General features: G+C 39.2%; 1 protein-coding gene across 1 annotated transcript in view; it reads right to left on the bottom strand.

The window, feature by feature from the left end:
- Positions 1–1,530: 1,530 nt before the first annotated feature.
- PTPRC (protein tyrosine phosphatase receptor type C) overlaps positions 1,531–25,652 on the bottom strand; it is a 97,928-nt gene continuing 73,806 nt past the window's right edge. Inside the window, exons 12-30 of the mRNA XM_089516502.1 lie at positions 24,531–24,591; positions 24,300–24,408; positions 22,841–22,875; positions 20,678–20,787; positions 18,416–18,506; positions 18,205–18,281; positions 18,042–18,078; positions 17,179–17,276; positions 14,910–15,035; positions 13,939–14,096; positions 11,516–11,651; positions 10,313–10,462; positions 9,661–9,751; positions 9,006–9,142; positions 8,275–8,409; positions 7,544–7,666; positions 5,407–5,588; positions 4,273–4,408; positions 1,531–3,205 (exon numbers count right to left, since the gene is read on the bottom strand). Of these exons, the coding sequence (XP_089372628.1) occupies positions 2,927–3,205; positions 4,273–4,408; positions 5,407–5,588; positions 7,544–7,666; positions 8,275–8,409; positions 9,006–9,142; positions 9,661–9,751; positions 10,313–10,462; positions 11,516–11,651; positions 13,939–14,096; positions 14,910–15,035; positions 17,179–17,276; positions 18,042–18,078; positions 18,205–18,281; positions 18,416–18,506; positions 20,678–20,787; positions 22,841–22,875; positions 24,300–24,408; positions 24,531–24,591 (2,271 nt within the window). The 3' untranslated portion in view covers positions 1,531–2,926. The remainder of the gene's footprint in view (positions 3,206–4,272; positions 4,409–5,406; positions 5,589–7,543; positions 7,667–8,274; positions 8,410–9,005; positions 9,143–9,660; positions 9,752–10,312; positions 10,463–11,515; positions 11,652–13,938; positions 14,097–14,909; positions 15,036–17,178; positions 17,277–18,041; positions 18,079–18,204; positions 18,282–18,415; positions 18,507–20,677; positions 20,788–22,840; positions 22,876–24,299; positions 24,409–24,530; positions 24,592–25,652) is intronic.

The following is a 25,652-nucleotide window of genomic DNA, read 5'->3' as shown; positions in this document are numbered from 1 at the left end:
TGCAGACATTCTCTGCTCCAATGCTGGCATGGACGCACTCCTTCAACCCTATGCAGCCAAAAATGCGCAGATGCGCAGATGCGGAGCTCCGGAGTCCTCCAAACTCAGTCCGTGGGTGGCCTCCCTGGGGCGGTGCGCAGATGTGCACCTCCGACACCCCAAAGAGAGCCGCCCGGCAGCAAACAGCTCCCAGCCCAAGGTCCGATGGCAAAAGGAGGCGCGACGAAGCAGGAGTCCAGCAAGCTGGCTTTCAGTGTGCCGCTGCCCCGGCACGCCCCTCGCTCCACCCTCGTCCCAGCTGTTCCGAATTCGGCCCTCCGGAGCCGCTTTGGAGCTGTCAATGGCAAAGCGGGAGTCCTCCAAACTCAGTCCATGGGCGGCCTCCCTGGGGCGGTGCGCAGATGCGCACCTCTGACACCCCAAAGAGAGCCGCCCGGCAGCAAACAGCTCCCAGCCCAAGGTCCGATGGCAAAAGGAGGCGCGACGAAGGAGGAGTCCAGCAGGCTGGCTTTCAGCGTGCCGCTGCCCCGGCACGCCCCTCGCTCTGCCCTCCTCCCAGCTGTTCCGAATTCGGCCCTCCGGAGCCGCTTTGGAGCTGTCAATGGCAAAGCGGGTGTCCTCCAAACTCAGTCCGTGGGCGGCCTCCCTGGGGCGGTGCGCAGATGCGCACCTCCGACACCCCAAAGAGTGATGAGTGGTGCCAACTACATGTGTATGTTGGTTTGCTTACCTTTGTATATATCACAGAGGTACTATAAACAGAGATGTCTATCATCCTGTCTCTCATCTACCATATGCCTATGAGAAGCTCACAAGCAGGACATGAATGCATCCTGCTCATGCATCTCAGAAAGTAATACCACTAACACATTGCTTCTGACCTACCTGTAATACAGCTTTGTTGTTGTTGTTGTTGTTACATGCCTTCAAGCTTAAGGCAACCCTAAGGCAAACCTTACAGTTATCATTACTTTATTCCTTGTGAATTTCTTGGGTCAACTTCTCAAGCCATCTAAATTGGTGGGCATTACCTCACATGGTAGTACATCCCATTGTTTAAGCTGAGAAGAAAAATACAGTGGCCAACATGCTGCAATAAGGAGATGGAGTGTAACTTTAGGCTCACAGAGTTACGGGTCAGTTGTGCAATGCTACTCATTTGAGACCTGGGAAATTGCATAACTGAATATATGACCAAATGAGTATGAATATGTTTATGCCAGTGTGGCATAGTGGCTTGATCATGAGTCTAGAGGCCAGGGTTCAAATCCCCACTCTGCCATGGAAACACACTGGAAACATACTCTCAGAAAACCCTGTGATAGAAATGCCTTAGAGGTGCAATAAGTTGAAAATGAGTTGAAGGAACACAACAACAATAAAATCAACCCACCTTCTATTTATGATAGCCTAACTATCTAATCTATATATCATAAATTAGAAGTTTTAAAGTGTGTGTCTCTAATTTAGACCACCTTACAAATGTATTTGCCTTGAAATAATGTTTTTGCTTCTCTCTTAGCTGATACATTATTTTTATTTCAAAATGGAAATAGTCGGAAGTGTAATATAGAAAACTGTAACTTCGTATAAAACGACTGAAAACTGCAATATTTCAAAATGTGGAGCATATACAGGAACCAAAGAAGAGAGGAAAACATCTTCTATGGAAAATTATATCCAAGCCAGAGAAAACAGCATCTTAAAGAAGAAAGCCCAGCTGTGCTAACATGTAGAATCAAAATGTCAGCTGAAGAATGTTTCTTCAGCATTTTTCAAAACATTCCCTCTTCATAACTTATCAGACTTGCTAGACACTCAAGAGTAGAAGTCAGCTGAAATTTCTGTGAATACAGTGACACCCAGAGGCTGGTTCTAGACATACAAACTGTACATTTTTATCAGGATCTTGCTACAGTGGACCCTTGTTATATGCTGGGGTTTGGTTTCAAGATCCCCCATGGATAACAAAAATCCATGGATGCTCGTCCCATTAAATATAATGAGATAGCAAAATGGTGTCCCTTATAAAAATTGGAAAATCAAGGTTTGATATTTGAAATTTATACTTTTTTTGGACATTTTCAAACCGTGGATGCTTAAATCCATGTATAAAAAATCTGTGTATAAGAAGGGCCAACTGTATTTACAAATGCTCATTGCTCCATTTCAATCCCCTGGTTTGTGCTATTTCAGTACATCCAATGTCTCTATCACATCATGCTTTGCTTAAAGAAAGTTTTCTGATGATGGTAAACTTTATTATGATCCCACTATGTTTCATAAGGGCTTCAATATACTCAGAATGTCCTGCAGGATCACAGACTGTAGTTCACTATCCACAAAGGTCCTATGTTTACAAGGGGCATAATACTCTGTGTGAGCTTCATATTTACATTAGATCTTCCACATTCTCATGGAAGCCAATGGATCAGGCTCACTATTAGTATCCCATTTGAGGCGCAGCATTACATTAACTTTTTTAAAAAATCACTGTGTTTCTGATCCAAAGAACAAAATTATGAACATGGTCAATGCAGTTGTTAACCTTCTACCTCTTTTTTCAGTAAGCAGATCTTCATGCCATTCTAGTGCCTCATTTTAAAACTTAGTTTAAACATGTAGCATGTTGGGCTGTTGGAGAAAAATGTCCCACTATGTGTGTTGTGCTTTGGATACCTAGTTGAAAATTCATACTTATGATTGCTGGTGGCATGCATCTGATCTGCCAAGATGCCAGGTTAATTCTTCTTTGATAAAAAAAAATGTGAAATGTAGATTTCCTTTTCTATGTTTTAGAAGAACTGAGCTCTATACATTAAAAAATGAATACAAATTATACCAAACAATTAAAACTAGCAAATATACAAACAAAATAGCACATAAAAATTCACAGTGTACAAATATCTTTAACTGGCAATGGATTCTAGGCTTCTTCAGTTAAAACTTGATTTGTGGGTCCATTTGAAGAACTTGCAGCTTCCCTAGAGCTATCCTTGGCTTTGGAATCTTCCGTTGTTTCCAAACTATTTCCACCTTCTTGTTCTGGAAGGCAGAGGTCAATTGCAACAGAGTCAGACTTTTCTTCTTTCTTCTCATTGTTGTGAATATCAATCTTGTGTTCTTGGCACTGGGTCTTTTGCACTTGTCCATTCTGGGCCGGATAGATGCTAGCAATAGCATCATATAGAAACTGGTAATCTTCCTAAATGAGATTAAGAAAGAAAGAAAGAAATGACTGTATGCATAAAAGCATCATCTGCTTTTCTTCCTTCTCCAATTGGTTTGTTCCCCAAAAATAAAGAGTATAGATGGGTGAGAAGCAAGCTCCTATCATTAACTTTAGAAGTTTTAATTACTTCTTTAGATATAAAGAATACACTCAAGCTTTCTATTCATTGACAAGAAAACAAGAAAGAAGACAAAAAGAGGATGTCTGATACAAGAAGGCACTCCTTTGAGAAAATGGTCCACTGTCACTAGATTTTTTGCATTTTTCAGACCTTTTTTGTGAAACATTTGGTTAGGAGGCTTTTTTTTGCATAGAAAACAATGTAATTTTGCAAAATGTATATTTTTTTTTCTACGCAAAAACATTGGTTTGGGTGGAATAATTACATATTTGTGCAAAAACTCCAATATACAACAATAATTTTAAAATGTGCAGACTTGTTAACTTTACACAGAGGTGTGATAAACTTCTTAAATAACTCGTCATTGCATCTGAGAATAAAATACTGTATATACTCAACTGTAAGTTGAATTCATATATAAGTTATGGGGAGGTTTCAGAGTCAAAATTATGGATTTTGATATGATCCATGGATAAGTCAAAAATAAAATGTAGGGGTATGTAACAAAGGATGTAAAGGATGAAGCAAAGGAAAACAATGCCAAAGAAAGGCCCTTCTCTCATTCCCACCACCTTCACTGGTATGGCTGTGGGAATACAAGAAAGAGCCTTCTCAGTGTCTGCCCTGCCATTTGGAATTCTCTCCCTAGGAAGGCTAGAATTGCACCATCTTTACTGGCCTTCTGTCATCAAGCAAAGCCATTTTTATTTAGACAGGCTTTTAAAATTAAAAGCTTTTAGCAAAAGGCTGTAAGTGCTGTATAGTTTTAAATATTACAGTGTAACTTTTAAGCTCTTTCTAGAATGTATGTTTTTAATATGGTTAATAGTTTGATTTAGTTTTAATGTTGATTTTTGGTATGTTTCTAATTGTAATAATAATAATAATAATAATAATAATATCCAAACAGTTTACTTACAAAAGAAGAAACCATTCCTGGCCTGGCTTTACGGAGAGCTTTCACAACTTGGAAAACATCTATTACACCTTCAGTCTCAGCACTTTCCAAGAGGTTCATCAAGGCACAAAACATTCCTGTTTGCTGGGAACCATCACTACAAAATAACATTTCAGGAAATCCACCATGTTAGTCTATAACCGCAATGTGACCAAAAAGAAATGAACTAATGCCGTAGTTTGGTAAGAAGTTTCATTCCTCTCTTCTGGGGGAGATAGAGCTATCTCAAGGTTCCAGGTCATTCCTTGCTACTATAAGTCAAAATGAAGTGCTAGTTAGTTTTTCCCAAGCCCAGCTGGCATAACTTTAAAAACAAGGCTGGGAAACTGAAAGCATGGGAAGAGGTACAACCCTCTGTCTCCCCAAAGCCCCTGATGATAACACACTGTCTTTAGGGAAGAGTATCACTCCGGCTGACATGTAGTCCTGACTAAGCCACTGTGATGGATGATATCTGGATTTTCATTAATCATCTTGAAAGCTTAGTTGTTGAAATAGTTTTATTGTGTTTTAATTCATTTTCTTGAGTGTTTTAATCATGATATCTTTTTATTTGTGTTTTATTTTTGTTAGCCATTTTTGTTAGAAAGAATGGATTTACTGTTCATTTAACAGACAAACCCTGCTTGAATAAATGAAGAAGTTTTCAAGATGATTAATGAATATTAACCTCAGAGGCTTGGTATGGGCAGAAGCCCAAACAAAACTGTATCAGTGTGCATTTCAACATTCAGCCATCAGATACTGTGTGGAAATCTGACACATGGCAAAATGCCTCCCCAAGAAAGAACATCACCCCTCATGGGTTAGCAACTGAATAGAAAGCAGAGGATTAAAAGAACATTTGCACAACATGCAACATTCAGTGTGTGATATATTGTTTTTGACAAACCCATCACTATTCTCCCCAAATCATAGTCAAAGGTTTCTTAAAGTGGGGCAGCACAACCAAAACTGTAATCTTGTTGCACATGTGTAGTAACAGTAACATGGGCCAAATATGAACAATACAAAAACCAAGACAGGAGTTATTAACATGCAACACATATACATTCACACCAAAACTAGCCTTTTATCTGAGAAATTTACACTCACCGGCAGTGGATAACAACTTGCACATTCTTGCTATGTACATGAGCTTCAGATGTTCTTTCTGGTGGTGGTAGCCTCTGCTTAAGATTCTGGATCATGTTGAACAAGTCTTTGGGGCTTTCAGGGAGATCTAAGGCCTTCCATTTATGGTAGTGATACTGAAATACTTTTCGAGCTTCTTTCCTCTACAAGAAAAAAGCTATGTGTAGTGAGCTTCTTCAAAATACAACAAAACAATGAATGGAGAATAAGAATCAAACAATTCAGGACCATTTAGAGCAGGACTTGGAAATATATGGCATTCCTGATATTTTGACCAACAACTCCTGTAATCACAATGTAGCATGGTAAAGGACTGTGTGAATTATTATCCAAAACTAATCAACAACATGATTTAAATAATGTACAGATTACTACTACTACTACTACTAATAATAATAATAATAATAAAGTTTATTTCTATTTCCTGCCTCTATAGAAGTGGGGATCTGTTTTGAGGACATTGGACAAAGACATTCTCTTCCCTTTGTCTGGCAAAAAAAAAAAAAAGACCAAATAAATGTACTGTGCTCCCTTGCCTTTCGCGAGGAATCTGTTCTAGATTCACCTGTGTAAGACAAATACCCCATATGCTCGAGCCCCATTGAAAACAATGGGGCTTGTGCACATGGTGTGGTGCCGTGCGCATACCATGGGCATGTACGCCATGACCTGTTCAGTTGCATGGCTTTCAGTGTGAGCTGAAAGCCACATATAGCATTCCTGCCTATGACGCGGGTGCACTATATCTTCAAAATATGTCAAAGATTACCTAAAACCTTAGGAATTACCAAAGCAGCCTCTGTAAAAGTGGCCCTCTTAATCTCTTAGCTCAGAGGTGGGGAGTCAATGATCCTCCAGATATTGACAAACTGCAGCTCCTGTGCCAGCCTTAGCTAGCATAGCCAATGGTGAGAGATGATAGGATTTGCAATCCAAAAAGATCTTGAAGACCATTTTTTCCTCATATTTTTCTTAACAGTATAGTCAGGTTTAACACACATAAAAACTAGAGGTGCCACTTTTGATTTGCAAGTAGTTCTAAGATGTCTTCTGCCTGTGCTGGACACTTCCCAGTTTTATGCCAAGAATACAAACCAGCCAAAATAGTAGGTAAATCTTCTTTCAGGGAATTGGGGGGGGGGGGGGTATCTCCATCTGGACATGGTAGGTCAACACAGGAAGAGATGACAAATTAGGTGACGTGCACAGTTCTTTCTGTTCTCCACCAGCTCACCACTGCTCCCTTTCCCTTCACTCTGCCTAACAGTACAGGTACTTGCACTCAGTTGCAGACAGCTATTAATAGAGGATCTGAAATGTGAATACTACTCATATGTGTTACTATTATGTGGCTTCATGTTCCCTATCATGATCCTATCATGGTATTTTCTTGGCAAGATTTATTCGGAAGAGATTTGCCATTGCCTTCCTCTGAGTTGGAGAGAGAGTGACTTGCCCAAGGCCACACAATGGGTTTCAATGGTTGAGTGGGAATTTTAATGTTCTCAAGTCCGAGTCCAACAATCAAACCACTACACTGTGTGAGTTTCCTATTCTTGCATGTCCCATAATGAATTGTGCTCATCTCGTACCACTTTCAGCTTTCTTAAAAAACATCGTTTGCCTAAGAACCTGTTTTATGATATAACTATGCTGCTGGAAGAGGAGGTATATAGTGGAGCCATAGCTGCTGTGATGACAGGAGTGACAGCAGCAAAAACTGTCCCCATCAGAGCAGAAGTCTGCCTTGTTAGTTCCCAAGCTGCTCAAGAACGGATGGGACTTTTATTTCATTGCAAAGATGTCTTTCGGTGCTGTCTCTCTGCTTCTGCCACAAACAGTTTGGTTTTTTAAAAAAAAAGTACTTTTGCCAATGTAAATGATCTGCAGGACTCCAGTTTCAGTTTTCAGCCCATGCAAAACAGTGGATCTGGATAACTGTGACCTTTGCATGTACCACGTGGGCTACAGATGTGAAACTGACATTACTGTCTGGTACCAGTGCTCCCAAAGTAAATCCCATGATAGGAGCAGAAGAACACCAGGAAATCTTCCCTAAGGGACTAAGGGAGCAAGAATATGCCCTTTTATATTTTACCTTCACATGAGTTACATCAAAGGTACGAATGGTATAACTGGAGCAATTGTTGACATCTTTCAGTTCGACTGTGATGCCGTCGTATGTCATGTGTCTATCTCCCCAGTACTGTGCACAGAGTTCCTAGAGTGGAGGAAAGGCAAATTATGTAATGCCAAGATGCCAGCAGAGATTAATTTGAGTTAAAAGATGGAGGTGGGAAGATATTTGCAAGAAGTCAACTACACTCAAGCTGGCAGTTTAGGGGGGTCAGCTTAGTATCTCATAGTTGTTTGAAGGAAAAGTAATCAATATGAGTGGAAAATTAGCACTACGTAGCTGAGGATGTGCTATGGAGAGTATATATCATGGACATGCTCAATTGTGGACCAGATATCTCTCGGTCATAGCTGAGGATTCAACCATTCAGTGCATGGGTCAGAAGGCAAATTATGTTTTTCCGGCTCAGTGTGCATGTCTGTCTGTGCATGCATGTGTGCATATTAATAAAGTCTGCAAAACATACATACATATATATATATATATATATATATATATATATATATGCCTTATTGCTTCATTCCTTTGCACTTCTATTCATAAGTAACCCCACTGAACACAGTGGAACAAATTATTTTTTCCATGCAGTGGGTAGGTAAGTTGCTCAGTTCTGTAAATTAGCGAATCTGAATTTTAGTATGTCTTTGTATGAGGGAACATGTCATAGTATAGATTTCTGAAAATCTGCTTACTTGACTATCATCCTTCAACTCAGTCAGCATGACAATCACTTTCACTTTCCTTTGATAAACCATGTTCCAGAAGTCAGCAATGGTTCCTGGGAGTGGCCCTTGTGTTGCTATCATTGCATTTTGAGGCCAGTAGCCCTGAAAGGGAAAAAACATCAATCTCAAATCTTTCTAAAGAAATCATGGCTGGAGAGGGATAGGGGAATCACTGATTATTACACAAGACATATTTCATAGTGTAATATCGACAAAATTCACTGCATGCATTTCCCTGTGTGTACTGAAGACCAAATTTAGAACAATAGTTTTGGTCCAACTGCACATCATATGGGTGGGAAGAAACAAAAGAAGTACACCTATATGGATCTATGTAGCACTTGAGAAATAAAAACCAAGAAAGTTAAATTCCACCAAGAAGGATGGGTTGTTACTAGTAGTCCACATCCAGCCTTTAGGCTTTGCATAAATTGCCAGTACTATCTACATCCCATGAGTCTGCAATGTGGTCTAATTACAGGCTTCTGTCTTTACCATGCAAACTCTTGCACAAACATGCTCTCATACCATGCTCTCATTTCAATACTGGGTATTTTAGTATTGTTTGTCATTTAAAAGAAACATTCTTGACTTCACTTTAATTTGGAAAAGGAAGAGGGAAGGAAATATTATTTTGTACTGTTAAACTCTAAAAGTTTCAACAAACTGAGGTAGATAAGTTATCCAAACACACTTACATTTATAAAAGAAGCATTGATGTATTTGTTGGGTTCCTCATCACAGTCACTTTCATCATCAGAGGATTCACTGCCATCATTTTCACTCTCTCTGCTCCCCTCTTCTTCATGTTTGAATAACACTCTGTTATAGTCATCTGTACAGCAAGAAGATCCAGGAGGGAAAAGTTCTTCAGTTCAATATATCATGAAAGGTTAACACCAGTCATCACTCTGCCATAACATAAGTATGCCAAAGCAATATATATCTAGCAGTCCACCTAGTTAGGAGGGCTGAAATCCAGTGTGGTTTAGTACTTTGAGTGTTGGATTATAACTCTGGAGACCAGGGTTTGAATTCCCACTCGGCTGGTGAGGAAGCATGTGTGAGAGAGGGTTCTTCTATGTTTCAAATGTTGTAAATGTTTCAAATTAATTGTGACGTGTAGCTTGGCGCTTAACACGTTGTGTTAAACTGAGACAAAAAGTGTATTCAAAGATAGACTTTGTGAATAAACTTTTAGAAAAGCAATGGAGAGCCGTGTGGCTTTTATACAGCAAAAGCACATCCCAGATGTTTTTCTTTTTCCTAAAAGATCTAAGTGCATAATTGAAAATGCATTTTTGTTCTTATTTATAATGTTAAAAGAGGGGGAAATCCTCCTCCAGTACTCACATGGAATGACAGTTGAACTTCGGTTTTTACTTTTATTTTCATCTCTCTTACCAGCTCTCTGAGTCTGCCAGTTTTTGTATGAAGGCAGCCTCTAAAACAAAAGATAGAGACAATTAGAGAACAAATTCCAAATAAAAGCTATTTAGTCAGAGATATTTAAGCAAAAACATTAAATCATCTCGCAGCATCAGGCTTTCTTTAGTTAACCTAATTCTGCACTTCAGTGAACTCTTCAGCTTCACTACTAATTCCACTACTAGGGGAAACTTAAATATGAAAGGAATTGTGCCTGGCAGAGGCAGAGAATATCCATACCCAGCTTTAGTCTAAATAAAGACACTTTGTGATTTTTATTATTTTTTGTAATGATCTTTTATGATAACATTACAGAACCTAGAGCAGTATTAGCCTTAGAAACTTTGCTGCCTGAGGTGAAGAATAAAATTATATTCCCTCCCATTCAATGTACAAAAGCCAACTGGACCAATAGCTGAATCTTTCTTCAACATCAGTGATGAAAAAGATTTGACCATATCTGGAGGCAGCACATGGGGCAACCCACTGAGCTGACAGTTTTGTCCACCAGCACTTTTCTACCACCAACCATCCACCTTCTGTGCCTAGGGGCAAGGTTTAAACAAAAGCAATTTACCTGGAATTCAGCTTCCAACAGAGATGGATCACTAGGGGGATCTGTTTTCTTCAGCTGATTAAGGTAGTTGTGCAGTTCTGAAATATTGACCTCTGTTTCACCATACTGGATGTATTCAACCAAAGCTTGATGGATCAAGATGTATTGGGCCTAATGTTCCCAAGGATTCACAGAGAGTGTGGTTTTAAAGAAAAATGAAATTTAAAGGAATATATGTAAAATTCCATTATTACAACATTATATAGAGTAAGATTTTTCTGACAGAAAGCTTGTTCTCTGGCAGAGAAAAGTTGTGCATGTCAAGTGGCCTTTTTTGCAAAATGAATGTACAAAGGATTGCTTCAGAACTATTTGATAGTAAATCCCCTTGGATTCAAGTGGAACATATTTCTGAGTAAAAATGCATTAAAAATTTCTCCAAAAGAATGGGGATAAAGAAAATTTCAGAGATTGTGTAGAGATGAATCCCAAAACCTGGGTTACTCACTGCAGCTCTGTGATGAGTGTATCTGTATGACACTTGCATTTGAAACTGTTTGCTTGTCACAATTATATTTTAGACTAACATTTATTAAAACACCTTAGGCTGCATCGGCACTGCAAAAATAATGCAGTTTGACACTGCTTTAACTGCCATGGCTCAAATCTGTGGAATCCTAGGATTTGTAGTTTGTTAGGGCACCAGAGTGCTCTGATGGAGAAGGCCAAATACCTCATAAAAGTACAAACCCCAGAATTCCATAGCACTGAGTCATGGCAGTTGAAGTGGTATCAAACTGCATTATTCCTGTAATGTAAAAAGCACCTTAGACACACATTTCAAATAATATAATGTGAACTTCCCCCAGTGCACATTCATGTTTCATCAAAGGGAAAAATGAGTAAACTGAGAATGTGATGATTTTAGATTATTTTCTAAACAATGTAATTATTAAACTAAACTGCCTATGCAATCTTTCACCCTGGTGGAGTACAAACAAGGTTATAGCATGGGGGCAGTAAATGTGTTGTTGGAATGCAACTCCCATAAACCTAAGCCAGCATAGGCAATGGTGGGGTATCATGGGAAGTGAAGTCCTACAAAGTTTGTAAGTGGGACATGATCTCCACCTGCTGCTCTAGCACTTATAACTGAGCAAGTGAGATCTGCCATTGTGCATTCCAAGATTGTTCTATCTGGACAATAATTATCTGGAAGCATACCTCTACTTGGACCATAAGGCATCGCTGACGCCGTAGCTTTACAACATAGCCATAAACATCTACTCTTCCTTCAGACTCCAGTCCCTCCAGCATTGCATCAATTCCAATATAGGTTCCTGTGCGCCCAACACCAGCACTGAAAAGAGGGTAATACAGGGGAGAAAACAAATGTCTGTCATATTAAAGGGACAATACTGGCTTTTACTTTTGAAACTCTAGCAAATGTTTGCTCTTAGGGTTACTTCTTAGATGCATATCTTCAAAGTGGATGATGAAGACATCAAAATAGTTAAAGACTTTCTATACCTTGGCTAAGTCAAAAATCAAACTGGAGACTGCAGTCAAGAAATCAGAAGACTGGGACTTGGAAGAGCAGCTATGAAAGAACTAAACATGACAAGTGCAAAGATGCATCACTGAATAATGCATGCCACAATATCTCTGTTTCCCATGTATGTCTAGGAATGCTGGACAGTGAAGAAAGCTGACAGGAAGAAAATTAACTTATTTATAAATGTTGTGCTAGAGGAAAATTCTACAGATCCCATGGACTGTCAAGAAGACAAATAAATTGATTCTGGAACAAATAAAACATGACTTCCCCTAGAAACCAAAAGAACCAAATTGAGGCTATCGTACTTTGGTTGTATAATGAGATGACTCTGGCTCAGAGTTTTAAAAAGAAAATAATGTGTGGCAAAGTGGAAAGCAGTAGGAGGAAAGGAAGACTGTGCTACAAATGGATAGACTGAATCAAGGAAGCCATGGCCTTGGGTTTGCAAAACCTGAGCAAGTGGTCTCAGAGGTTTCTCACTCATAGAATCAGTATAAGTCAAAACCAACAAATTCTTATTGTTGATACCGATAAGACGTACTGTATAAACTTGACTATAAGTCAACCTCATGACTATAAGTCGAGGACAGGTTTGGGGGCCAAAATCATGGATGTTGATATGATCCATGGATAAGTTGAGGTTAAAACTTAGGGGCATGTAGCTAAGGAGGTAAAAGATGATCCAAAGGAAAATGATGCGAAAGAACTTATAAAATTCTGGCAGCCATAATTGTTTGTGCTCATCCTAAAGGTTGGATGGATGAGAGAAGAGAGGGGATCCATGCTTCTTTTTGGTGCTCCCAGAAATGACTAAGCTCTCATCTTTTACCACTACATTCAGATAAAGGGGAAAGCTCCATTATATGTGTGTGTGTGTGTGTGTGTGTGTGTGTGTGAGAATTAAAGTACAGTACTTACATTGACCCATGGATAAGTCAACCCAGGATTTTTTGGTTCAATTTTAGAAGTCTAAAATTTCTAGACGTATACACGAATATATACAGTACATGCACCAGACATATAGGGATGGGTGGGTCAGCCCCTATGTGTGTGTATGAATATCAATAATAATACAAAGAAAAATACATAAATACTAATGTTCCCTGGTTTTGTTTTCTTGGTAGATTCATATTTAGTTTGCACAGCCAAAAAGAAAAAAAAAATTACAAGGGAATTGTGGCAGAACTGACTGTACCACTTTGAAATGCAGGTGCAGAGCTACATTTTTAAAAGCTCACCTATGTAAGAAAGTTCCCTCTGTATAGTAATCTAGCACAGTGGGAAGAAAGTTTTAACTTAGTAGCCAAAATCCTGTTGGTGTGTGATAGATGTGTAAGTTCCGTTAGACACATAATTGTACTCTTTTGGCCATTGCGTGACAGATGTATTCAGTTTGTTTTTATATAAGTGAAGATCAACATGAATAACCATTTCACCCAAACCTAAATCTTATTTAGCCATTGTATCAACTGGATTTACCTATGTACTAAATCACCATTCAATAATTAATGCTATGGTACTACTCTAGCTGGGACTAGCCAACAAGATTCCAACCATTCAGCAGCACATTCTATTTCTATACTGACACTATTTGTCAATGCCTTCACCATGCAAATTTATTCACAGGGATTGTACATTCCCCTTTGCACAAAGGGAAAATAAGCAGCCACATTGACAGATGTAAGATTGGTTGCATAATGTTAGTATTGAGCAGAAAGGAAATGTAGTACAACCACCAAGTAACTACATGATTGTTGCATTACACTACAGATGCACAATGTAGGATCTCAAGCAGAGTTTTAGGATGGGAGAAGAGACTGCTGTCTGTGAACCCTTCAATTTTCTGACTGTAACAAGAAGAAATTAATAGGTTAAACTGATTCGACAGATGCCCATTTCTTAGGGAGATATACAGTGGTGGCCTTGAAGGGACAGACTCTGCATGAATAATTGTCAGTGATGGTTCTAGATGAGGTATGCATTCCCTTCCTTAACTGTACAGTACAGTATAAAATCTTATTACATGTGGTGACTATGACTCAGAGAGCACAAACTGGTTAGCAGAGCCTGTTGTATATTTAAATCTTACCTGCAATGAACCACTACTGGGCCGCTGAAAAAGTTGCTTAAAGCATTAACTCTGCGCCGTAGCTTAAGCAGGAGATGAGGCTCATCAGGTACTCCATGATCTGGCCAACTTGTGAATTGAATGTGAGTCACATCTCTTCCTGTGGTCTTTTCCCTTCTCTAGAAAAAAGAGTATATGTGTGTAAATATTCATTGTTTCAATTTTAGTATAGAAATCAGACAAAAAAAAAACCCAGCAGAAAAGGCTGATGTATCTGAACTGATGGTGCTTGGTCCAAATTGGAGCAAAAAATCTTGTACAATGCTTCCCACACTGAACTAACACTATGACAAAAAATATGTCAGATGACCTCCTCATTTTCATCTTTTTAAGAGAAGGGCAGATTTCAGGGTTTCAGAATCTATTTTGTCTTTAACATGAACTCTGTAATCCATCATCTAGAGTCTGGAGCAAAACACATACAGTTGGAATTCTGGCCTATGAATTTGTTTTGAGTACTAAACTAGAACTAAATGGTGCTCACAGTTTTTGCACACAAAACTACTGAAAGTTTTCCTTTTTTATCTTTATTTATACAGTAATAGACATTTATTTTATTGCAGCTTTGGCTAAATAACTGGGAATCAGAATTCCTTGCTGATGTGCTGCAAAGTAGGTCCACCTCTGTTCACCCTCGTATTACTTTCTGTACCTCCTTCCATACCTCATTCATATCCTAAAGCAAATTATATTAGTAAATTACAGATGACATAACCTAGTGGCTAAAGTAACAGAATATGCATGAAGAATATCCCTGCAATGAGATACAATGACTTGGTTCATATTTCACTGCAGCCAATGAACATATTAAATGATGCTAGGCATACCATCTTTTTTTAAATTATACAGACAGCAATACTGGTTATTTTATGGAGTCATAAGAATTACTGCAAGAATGTATATGAATCTCTTTAAGTGTTATTATTACTCACATTTGTAATATGCAGCTTTTGAACGATGTAATCAGGACATACTTTGCATTCATTTATCTTCACAATGATGTCCCCATAAGATGCAGTCTCCTCCTCCATGGATGGCCAGTATTTGGCACATTTGACCTACAGAAATATAAAGCTATCAAATGTCAAGAACCATTACAGGAACATAATCCTTGTTTTCTTCTTTAATTCTTTTTGTTAAGATAAAAGGTAGGGTAGAATTTCAGAATGAAACCGTACTTGTCCAATAAAACAGTACATATCGGTCTGTTTTTTCTTATTGACCTGAGGGGGGGGGAATATTACAGGGATACACCCACAACACCTCCACACATATTCCAAAAAGCCAGGGTGGATCATTTATGTCCAACAACATTTGATGTGTAGAAAATAGTGAAGAATAAAAACCTTGTATGTATAGGCCACAACCCAAAGTTCTTAAGACTCTAATTATTCTTTGTGTTTAGCCACACACACACACACACACACACACAGAGGGGGGGGGGGAGGGAGAGAGAGTTACAACAGAATGGCCAGGACACAACCAATAGAAGCTTCTTTAAGAGATCTGCAGCATGGAATGAGGACAGAGATGTGTTTCTTCAGGTTCCAGCAACCTGTCTAGTCCTGTTGTCCACTCTTTGTGTGTGGGGGTGGGGGGGGGGGTGGGGGGGTGGACTCAGCCCCCAACAAGCTGAGTACTACTTTTACTCATATACGAAAAGATGGAAGGCTGAGTCAACCTGGAGCACTGCAAGATCTAATTCACAATGTTTTGGCTGCAGTACTGGCGTTTAACCACTGCACCAACAGGGCTCTTTCATGGGTTAGCCAGCAAATAAGGGCATAATGTGTAGGGCTGTGTCATCTAGAGTGTTCCATTAGCAAATTTCCCATCTACTGATTTACTCTCCTGATTCTTCTTATTCACATTTTGTTTTCCTCCATAGCACAGTTTTTTGGATTTTCTTAGAAACTTCTGAGTAGTTGTTTGTCTCTTTGTTTCCCCATGCTGACATACAGAGGCAGCCAATGGATCCATTGCTTCAGTGAATCTCCACTTGGTTTTATGGGAGCCATCCATGCTGGGGTTTACAGGAGCTGCTCTGGGTTCTACAGGAGCTATCCAAGGTGATGAACCTGTTCTGAGACTAGATTTCAGCATCTTGGATAGTTCCCATAAAATCCAGCGTAGATTCACCACCTCAAAGTAACATAGGGCCTGAAAAGTCAGGCCAAAATAAAGCTGCTTTGGGTCACTTTGGAGGTATGCTGTTTAAATGCTGCATGTGTCCTAAGAGGCCGGAAGCTGCACCAAAGCCATGCACCAGTCCTAACAACTAGAGCTCAGCTTTGGTGCAGCTTCTGGCCTCTTAAGATGTGTGTGTCATTTAAACAGCACACCTCCAAAGTGACCTGAAGCAGCTTTATTTTGGCCTGTCTGTTCAGGCCCGTAACTACTGGCTGTTTCTCCTGAAATACAGTACTATTCCTCATAGCTGAAACTCACAGAACTATTACTGGGTGCAAACTCTTTGTCCCCTAAATCAATTCTGTAAAGGTCCTCTACCTTTCTGTATACCCTTAGTCTCCATCCTCAACCAAAAGGAAACATAAGACAATGTAACTGTATTTTTCTTATCTCCCAGTCATCCTTTTGCCGCCATTCTTCTGCATGATTGCTTCCCCTGGCAAAATTTGCAAGCCCTTTTGGAAACATATGTCCTTTTTAGAGGAATTGTTTTGTTGTTCTGATTAGGTTATGCTTTAAAGGACCATTGGTGAAGGAACTATGTAAATTGATTTTTTTCTCCACAAAATAACAATAGAAATCCCAATAACATTTCAGAAGAATTTTGCTGTAGCTGGTCAGACCTACTCTGTCCACTGGTTACCTATTTCAGAGACTGTAGTGGAGCACATTCTTTGTTCTACTGTCTTTCTCATCCTTGATGGAGTACAGATGGTTTTATTGAGACCAAAGGTGCAATTTGTTCAGCATTTAATTAGCACTGTGGATAGCCACTGTGGATACTACAGTGGATAGCCAGATGCCGCTGTGAATCTGGTGGGCAAATCTATGAGCAACAATTAGTGACTTCTTTTTATAAGACATATTACAAAATCACAAGGCCCCAGATGCCTTAGTATATTGCTTAAGCTATTGGTGGCAAAGAGCATTACCACAAGCAAATTGGTGAATGCAGTAAACAACACAATGGTTACAATAACCATAAGAATATTGTATGCATGTTTGTCTCACCCTGTTTCCTTCCTCACACCGAGTAACCATAACAACAATGGTTGCTTTTTGCTCCCAAATCATTCTCCAGAAATCATCTGTTGTCTCATCCTTGGGACCTGGCAGAAAGATAACTTTTAATATTTGAAACTGTAATCAAAGATAAGCATTTTTTTAACTGAAAATATAAACATGCTTAAAGCTACTCATAAATAAAGCTTACTTTTGGAAAAAAGGGTAGAGCCTTCATTTTGGCAAGTTACTAAAGAACAGAAAAGGTAATAAATAAAAGAAACAGAGCTTCCAAGTAATACAATGTAGGTAATGTTGTTACCTGTAATGCATTACTTTGTGGTATAATGTTCTTTTTGAAAGTGACATAACTAGTAGCAAAAACTAGCAGTATAGTTTTTGTAATGTAATTTATATAGATACTTAAATGGGCAAATATTGCTTTCAGGGACATTTTGAGGAGATTTTGTTCAATTTTGGGGCCATTTGTTTTAACGTTTTACATCGAATCGACCCACCATAAAGGTACCAAAAAGTAGCGGCCAATTATTGTTTTCATTTAACAGAAAGTATAGCAGCAATGAGTTAATTTTTAAAACTGGAATGAGCAAAAATATTTTAAAATAAATGAATTTCTAAACATCAAAAAGAAGATATAACCCTATGTGGACCTTGTTATACATAAGGAATGTGTTGGAAAATGCATATATCTTACACTATCAGTTGGCTACCAATATCAATAATTTATTTCCACATCCAAACAAACCCATGCAAGGTGGAAATGAGACAGATTTATTTGACTTTCCTGAAAAATATAAAGTATGAAAGATAATGAAAAGAAAGTGGGGATAAATGAAAAAAAAATAGCAAACCTTGGGCAGCAATGTACTTCCTTGGTTCTTTGAAACCCTATGATAGAAAGTCATATATTATTATCCTATAAATGTTCAAGAATGTCAGTCTGCACATCTGCAAGAATTACAAGACTATGAACAATATGATGATTTCAACATCTAAAGGGTGAAAATGACTCACATCAATATGGCTTGCATTTATATAGTCAGATCCTGGGTCACTGGTTATTGCTGAAAGCTCCACACGGTTGTAGTCATCTATCGATATTTGAATCAAATAAGAAAAAAAATCATATTGCTTCAGATGGAGTAGTTTGATATAATTTCAGACATGAATGAGGGTGCTTAAGAAAAAAATGACATGAAAAATCCAGTTTAATACTGGTACTTACAAGGAAGGATATCAACGTAACGGTTTTTGTTCTGGTTGTAGGATTTACGTGCATCTTTTATAGTGAATTTGCTGAAAACTCTGGGAATGCTCTGCAAAAGACAAGACCCACCTGAGCAAAAACAATGAAGTCTAATAGCTGGAGACGTATATGATAGTCAGTTCTTTTACTTAGCAAAATAATTTGATACCCTGAATGCTGTTTTTCACATTCTACTCTCAGGATTCAAAAAATGAATTTAAAAATATGATTTAAAAATACCTAAGATTTAAAAAGACATACACTGTGTAAGTTGTGATGTATTTTCTGACCCCATGTGAATTCCAGCACACTGCATGGTTTTAAAATGGCAATACACCCAAAAGGATGTTCAACACTCTTGAACATATCCATAGCCAGAAAAAAGAAAGAACTATCTAAATCTAGCTTGGTTAGTTTAGTAACTAATTAATTTCTGTTAATTTGTCCCAACAAGAGTAGAGCAACTGAATCAATTGTTCAGTGGAGTAGAGGGGGGGGGGGGAACATGTAGGTAAATACCAATAATTCAATGGATCTATTCTAGTCAGGACTAAAAATGGGATTTAGGTCAAGGAGAAATAAAATCAGATCACTCTCTCTATATTATAGAGTCTCTCTATATATATTAATTACTGTACTGGGCTGCAAGTTTCCTAGGAATGATTGTAAACAATAATGACAGAAGGTGCCTGGATTCTATTACTTTTATGATGTTACATGTATGCATAGCATTTTACAATTATGACTATGAAGGGATTCTTATACCACCATCCTGACATCCTGAATCCCCCATGCCATGAGAGAAAGAGAGGATGAATGTGCTAAGCTGCCACAACTTAGAGAGGGGTCTTTTCCCTTAAAGTAGGATTCTAGGAGGCTTACTAATTTCAAACAAGTATAATACTGCTAAAAACAGATAAAGGATCAGCATTAATATAGAATTAAACTATTAACAATTTAAAACAAATTAAAAATATGATTTAAAAACAATTTTAATAGTTATTAAAACGATGCAATTAAAACAGTGCAGCACATGATTACTGGCACTTTGGGGCCTCAGTGTAGGAGGGTCTTCAAAATAATACAAAACATTATTTATATAAATATCTTATGTATATTGACATCATGCAAATGAATATGTTAACAAATTCAATTTCAAATTTTATGTAATACTTTTTTGTGGTCATTTCCAACTTACGCAACCCGAAAGTGACCCTATCATTGGATTTTCTTGGGAAGATTTGTTCAGAGGAGCAAATTTGCCTTTGCCTTCCTCTGAGGGTGAGAGTGTGTGACTTGACCAAGGTCCCCGTGGCTGGTTTCCATGGATGAGAAGGAATTTGAACCCTGTATCCAGAGTTGTAGTCAACCACTACACCACACTAGCTGACTCCTCGTAATGATACAGGTCTTCTTAAATTTGATGTAGTGTAGGTCCTCATTATGTTTTTATCCAGCCCTGTGTAGACTCTGTGAATCCCAACCAATATGAAATTGATAGCTTAAATGCTAACATTGGCAAAACTCAAAAGGCTTGAAATATTTAAAGACTATGGAGAACAGCAGAAAGGACTTTGATAGTTTTGCAAACAAGGCTGTTTCAGAGACAGCTCTGAGTTACTTTCCATGGAGACACAAACTTCAAGCTGATCATGGACTGCACACACAACCTGACATGAACATGATCATAATTATGAAATATGCCTCCTCGTCTGCTTATTCTCCTCCAAATTCTAGTTGAATGTTTTTAATGTTTTTAATGTTTTTATATTATGACTGTTTAAACCTGTTTTAGCATTGTGAATGGGAGGTGGATATAGGGATTGATTTCTTCTTGGATTTTATTGTAACTTTGATATATTTTACTGTTGTAACCCGCCCGGATTCTCTGTAATAGGGCAGGCTACAAATAAAATTATTATTATTATTATTATTATTATTATTATTATTATTATTAAGAGCTGAGCTATGCTTTGTGTGAAAATGTCTACACAAGTCAGAATCACACCCAGATTGACTCACATTGCTGCAGGCCCATGGTTTTAGCCAAAGTCACTGCTGGAATATGGGTCTCAAGACTCTCACCAAAGTTCCTGTTCTGGGCCAGAAAAGAGTTTTCCACTCTTGCCACAAAAGGTTAAGTTGGGAGCTTCCTACTTCAAACCAAAGGAAAGCCAACTACAAATATGATTCAAATTCCTGACATGCATTTAGTTTGTTTCTTTTTAATAGAGCACCAACCTGAAATTCATCCAGGAAAAGTCTTCCTTCATCTGCTATCTTTCTCTTATATGCTTCCCACAATAATTCTGCAGGAATGGGTTCTATGCTCATCAGATGTCTTTCATCATCTTTGAAAACAGGTAGATACAGGTATTGTTTTTATTATGAATTATGTTGATAAATTAGATAGATGATAGATAGATAGATAGATAGATAGATAGATAGATAGATAGATAGGCATGTTAAACTGAATGTTGCTTAGTTATGTAGAAAGCTGTGCAGACATTTTACCCTGTGAACACCATAATAACCACTTTTTCCTAAAGTACATACATTTAAGCTTTGAAGATGAACCCACAATGTTTAAATCAGTGGTAGACAACTGTGGCTACAACCCCTTTACAGCAAGCCAAATGCCTCTTGCTTATCTCTGCAAAAAAGATGACAGGAAGTGAGATCACATCACTTCCACTTGCCATATTGAGAAGGACTACAGAGGAAAACAGAGGAATTGGTGTGTGGTATAGGGTTCTAGGATGTGTGTGTGTTGTCATGCATTTGGAGATGAACAATTATTCATTTTCCCTTCTGAAAAACCATACAGTATGAACTCATCTGTGGTATTAACTCTTTTGTGTCTGTCTACCCAGATCCTGCACATGGTAAAACCTTCTAAGACATGTGCACAAACACATAGCATTGGACAATTCTTTGGGCCTCATTATTGTCTTCCAGAAACAGTACATAGTTTTTCCTATAAATGATAGTATGAATGAGAATACATGGTATTTTTTGCCTGATAATAATGTGCAATGAGACAGTACAAATGAAATTTGTATGTGGAACTTCTCATGTGAAAGCAGCTGAGGGATAGTTATGTTAGAGCTTTGACAATTCCCCCCAAACCCCACAACTTGCATATTCACTAGCACATGTTATCTGAGAGAGTCTGGGAAGTGTAAAAGTAACAGAGAAAGAAGGGGGAAATGCTTTCCTGTCTCTAGTTAGTCTCTTGCAGCAGAAACAAGTCTTGCAGCATCTTTAAGGGTAAACCATTTTATCATGGGCTATGCTTTCATGGCCATTGTCTACTTCATGATCTGAAGAAGCTGATCTATATACCTTTGGGTGGTGTGAAGGGATTATTAACTTTGAAATGAAGATTTATATCTCTGGCCTGAAGAGCTCAGATCCTGATTATTCCCTGCTCTCCTAATGCAGTAATGGATATGTGGGGCATGTTTCTAGCCTGCAGACACAATGTGTCTGGGACAAGGTTAGATATCAGGGTACTACTTTTATATGAGCAGGACAAAAACATCTGTCTGATGCCTGCACCTGCAAAATTACATCATTTTTTTTTTAAAGAAAGACTAGGGGGCATGCAGCCACCCATTTTTGCCCAGGATCGGTGCTGTGGCAACCGCACGGAGCGGCACTGATTTGGTCCCTGAAGGGAGAAAAAAGAAGCTGTGAAAAGTGGGTTTTTTTTTTTTTTTTGGAAGGGGGGGGTTATATACACTGGCACTTTGTGCCGGCCTGTGGGCAGGGTGAGGGCTGAGCATGTACACGCTCCAAGCCCTAACGATGCTGTCCAGGCACCATTTTGACATGCACCCTTCTAGACAGCATGCGCCATATGACGCACCTCTGGCGCAATGCCAAAGGGGTGTCATCATGGTGTGTCAGTGCGCCTATGATATCCCTTCCATGGAGCAAGAAGAAGCCACTTTTCATGGCTTCTTTTTTATCCTTCCAGGGACTGGATCAGTGCTGCTGCATGTGGTTGCCACATCACTGATCCGGGGCAAAAAGGGGCGGCTGCATGCTGCCCATCTGTATAGCCCCTTTAGCCCCCTGGAAGGGGCATCATAGGTATGCTGACACATCATGATGACGCCATTCAGTGCTGTGCCATTTGATGCCTGAGATGCGTCATCATGGCATGCACCATCTAGAAGGTCACGTGCCAAAACGGTGCCCGGGTGGTGTCATTAGGGCTTGGAACATGGAGACGCTAAGCCCTTACCACACCCACTTTGTGCCAGCCTGTATAGCCCCTAGATGGCGAACATCCAGGGTGCTTTAGAAGTGGATTCCTGCAAGACATAGGGTTGAATTAGATGGTCCTTGAGATCCTTCTCAGTTCTATGAGTCTATATTTACTTCCATGATATTTACCTCTGGGAACAAGTACCACTGCTTCATCTGAATTTCTGTAAGAAGAATAAATATTTATCAATGCATAGCAACACTCTGTCATAACAAAGTCTTTTGGGAGCAAAAGTTAAATTTCAATAGTTGTTTTGGGACCATAGCAAATTTATGTGCTGAGTTGGGATGAAATGGGTCTACTGAGAAACAAGAGGAAAGTATCAGCCAGACCTCGAAAAAGTTTCTGTTGGGGGATTACACCTCCCAGAATCCTTCTACCAGCTTGACCAGTGGCTTGGTCAGCTGGGGCAATCTGGGAGATGTAATCCCCAAAAATGACATCCCAAGATCTGGAAAGCTTGTCAGCATGCTCTGGAGAACACGTGTGAGAAAGGGTTCTAGGAATAAAAAAATCCTAAGGAGCAATAAAACTGAAAACAACCCACTGAGGAATGAGCATACTCCATAGCTGCAGGATGATGTTGGTGATGGGAAAACAGAGGGGAGAAGATGAAATGGTATATCCTGAAAGTAGTCCTTGCTGGCTGGAACTCTTAACTACAACATTTTGCTGCCCCACTGAGAAAGCTTAATAAATGCCAAGCTGCATTTCTGCAGCTTGGTCCTATGGAATTACATTAGCAGTTATGAGGAGGGTGATGGAAAGAATAACATAACATAACACTTTCCATCACCCAGTTCCCATGGAGAAGAATGTTGAACCATGTCTTTACATTTATATGACTCCCTGTCTGAAAGGTGCCATGGATAGCTCTTTTAGAGGATTATCACACCTAAGCTTATCATGGTTAAAATGCTGGTAAAATGCTCCGTAAGTGTGAAGGTGTGATAGCCGGTCGTGCTTCTGAAGCATCACTGAAGCATCCCCTCTCCTCTCCCGTCAGCAAAGAGTTCACGGAGCAGCCATTTCTTCATAACAGAAGTTCCTTTTACTGAAGAAATGGCTGCTCCATGAATGCTTTGCTGACGGGAGAGGAGAGGGGATGCTTCAGTGATGCTTCAGAAGCGCGGCCGGCTATCACACTTTCACACTTCTGGAGCATTTTACCGGCATTTTAACCACGGTAAGCCTCCTGTGTGATAATCACCTTAGACTTCAATCTAAACCCCTACTGACATAGAAGCCACCAGCTGTCCTTGCACTGGAACAGTCTGTGACAGGAACACGGGGAACAAAGTCCCATGCCACTCCATCACAGGGACGTAGCCAAAGGGGGGTTCTTGGGGTCTGGACCCCCCCTTCCATTAGAAAAATGAATGGTGTGTGCTACTTCACCGCCGCACCCAAGCCCCATTATAATGGTGGCACTTAGTCTGGACCCCCCCTTCCTAAAATCCTAGCTATGTCCCTGTCCATCATCAGTGATTTCAAAGGAGGCAGGCCTCAATCTTTACTTAGAAGAAATGTTTACAACTGTCTCACCTTTATTACACATACCTGGAAAAGGGAAATAAACAGTTTTACCTGGACCTTTCTCTGTTGAGGGTGTAGATTTTGTACAGAACAAGGAGTAAAGCCAAAGATGTCAAAATAATGAGGAATGCCAAAAATGCAATCAGGGCTTTAGCATTATCTGTTGAAGGAAGGAAATCAAGATAGAAAGTAACTTTGAAGAAAATATCAATATTGTATTGCCATAACAGTTAAATTAAACAAATCAGGAAATTAAAAGGAGTGATTTAAATTTGAACCTACATCTGGTGTCCACGGTTTTCCATAAACCTTCAGAATAAAATATTCCATTGAAAACATAAACCTTGAAAACAGGGAAAAAACAGTAAATGAAAGGTTATTTTAAATTCAAATATGTATTACTAAAGGCAAACTATTTTAGAAACCTTCCAAAAAGTGTCTTCTCTCTAAATAAAAGGTGGACATTTTATCCTGAGATCCTGAAGTTCAAATTATTTCCTTGTTTTATGAAAGCTTTTGTAACGTGAGACATCACAGGAAAAAAATCAAGAGTTCAAACTGTCTAGGAAAATATTTTTTAAAATTGGTTCCTTCTTTTTTGTTATTCATTTTTAAGGAGCATATGGTGGAAGTCTGAAGATCTAAGTGGATGATAGATATGACACAACTAGGACTCAATATTTTGCATTTAAACAATGTCAATAATAATCCATTTGATCATATATCCTTGGGGCCCCAGAAAACCTAGCAGAACCAAAACAAAGGTCCAAGAACATTCTAAGAAGAAGGCATAGCATGTGGCCTGAGTGCAAAGAGGCATCACATCTCAAAGTGCTCATACTAGGGACTACCACTATCAGTTCATCCAGGAATTCGTGTTGGGAGTTGGGAGTTGCGGGGGGAGGTAGACTGTCTAGGCCTCCAGAGGTTCATTGGGCTCTAGTGTGGCTGTAGCCATGCCAAAATCCAAACGGGAAGGACTGCCCTCTCCACAGCTGCTGGAAGGGACAGTGCCAGGTTTCTCAAGATCTGTTTGGGCTCTGGTGTGGCTGAAACCATGCTGAAGCCCAAATGGAAGGGACATGCTGTGGTTGCTGGACAAGCAAAAAAGGGATGTAGCGCCCTTTCTCCCTCACCTAGGAGCTATGCCAGGTGTACCACTCCACTGGGTGACACCCCCATCTGGAGTGTCACCTGGTGTGTCCGGCAACCCCCCACCCCCACCCCCTTAGTAATGTTACTGAGTGCATCCATGTCAGATAATAGAAACTATTCAGCCAAAAAGTTGCATGAAGCCTAGGGAGGTTTCTATGCAGCTCCCAAAGCCAACCAGTCTCCAACATATATTTTCAGCCAAACATGTAGAATAATACACCCAGAGGAGTCATGATTCTCCATTTATTG

This window comes from Sceloporus occidentalis, unplaced genomic scaffold (genome assembly GCF_023333645.1).
Source record: "Sceloporus occidentalis isolate IW3139 unplaced genomic scaffold, rSceOcc1.0.p SCAF_3, whole genome shotgun sequence".
Classification (NCBI taxonomy): Eukaryota; Metazoa; Chordata; class Lepidosauria; order Squamata; family Phrynosomatidae; genus Sceloporus; species Sceloporus occidentalis.
The sequence above is the reverse complement of the archived record's forward strand: the minus strand, read 5'-3'. Positions and strand labels throughout refer to the sequence as shown.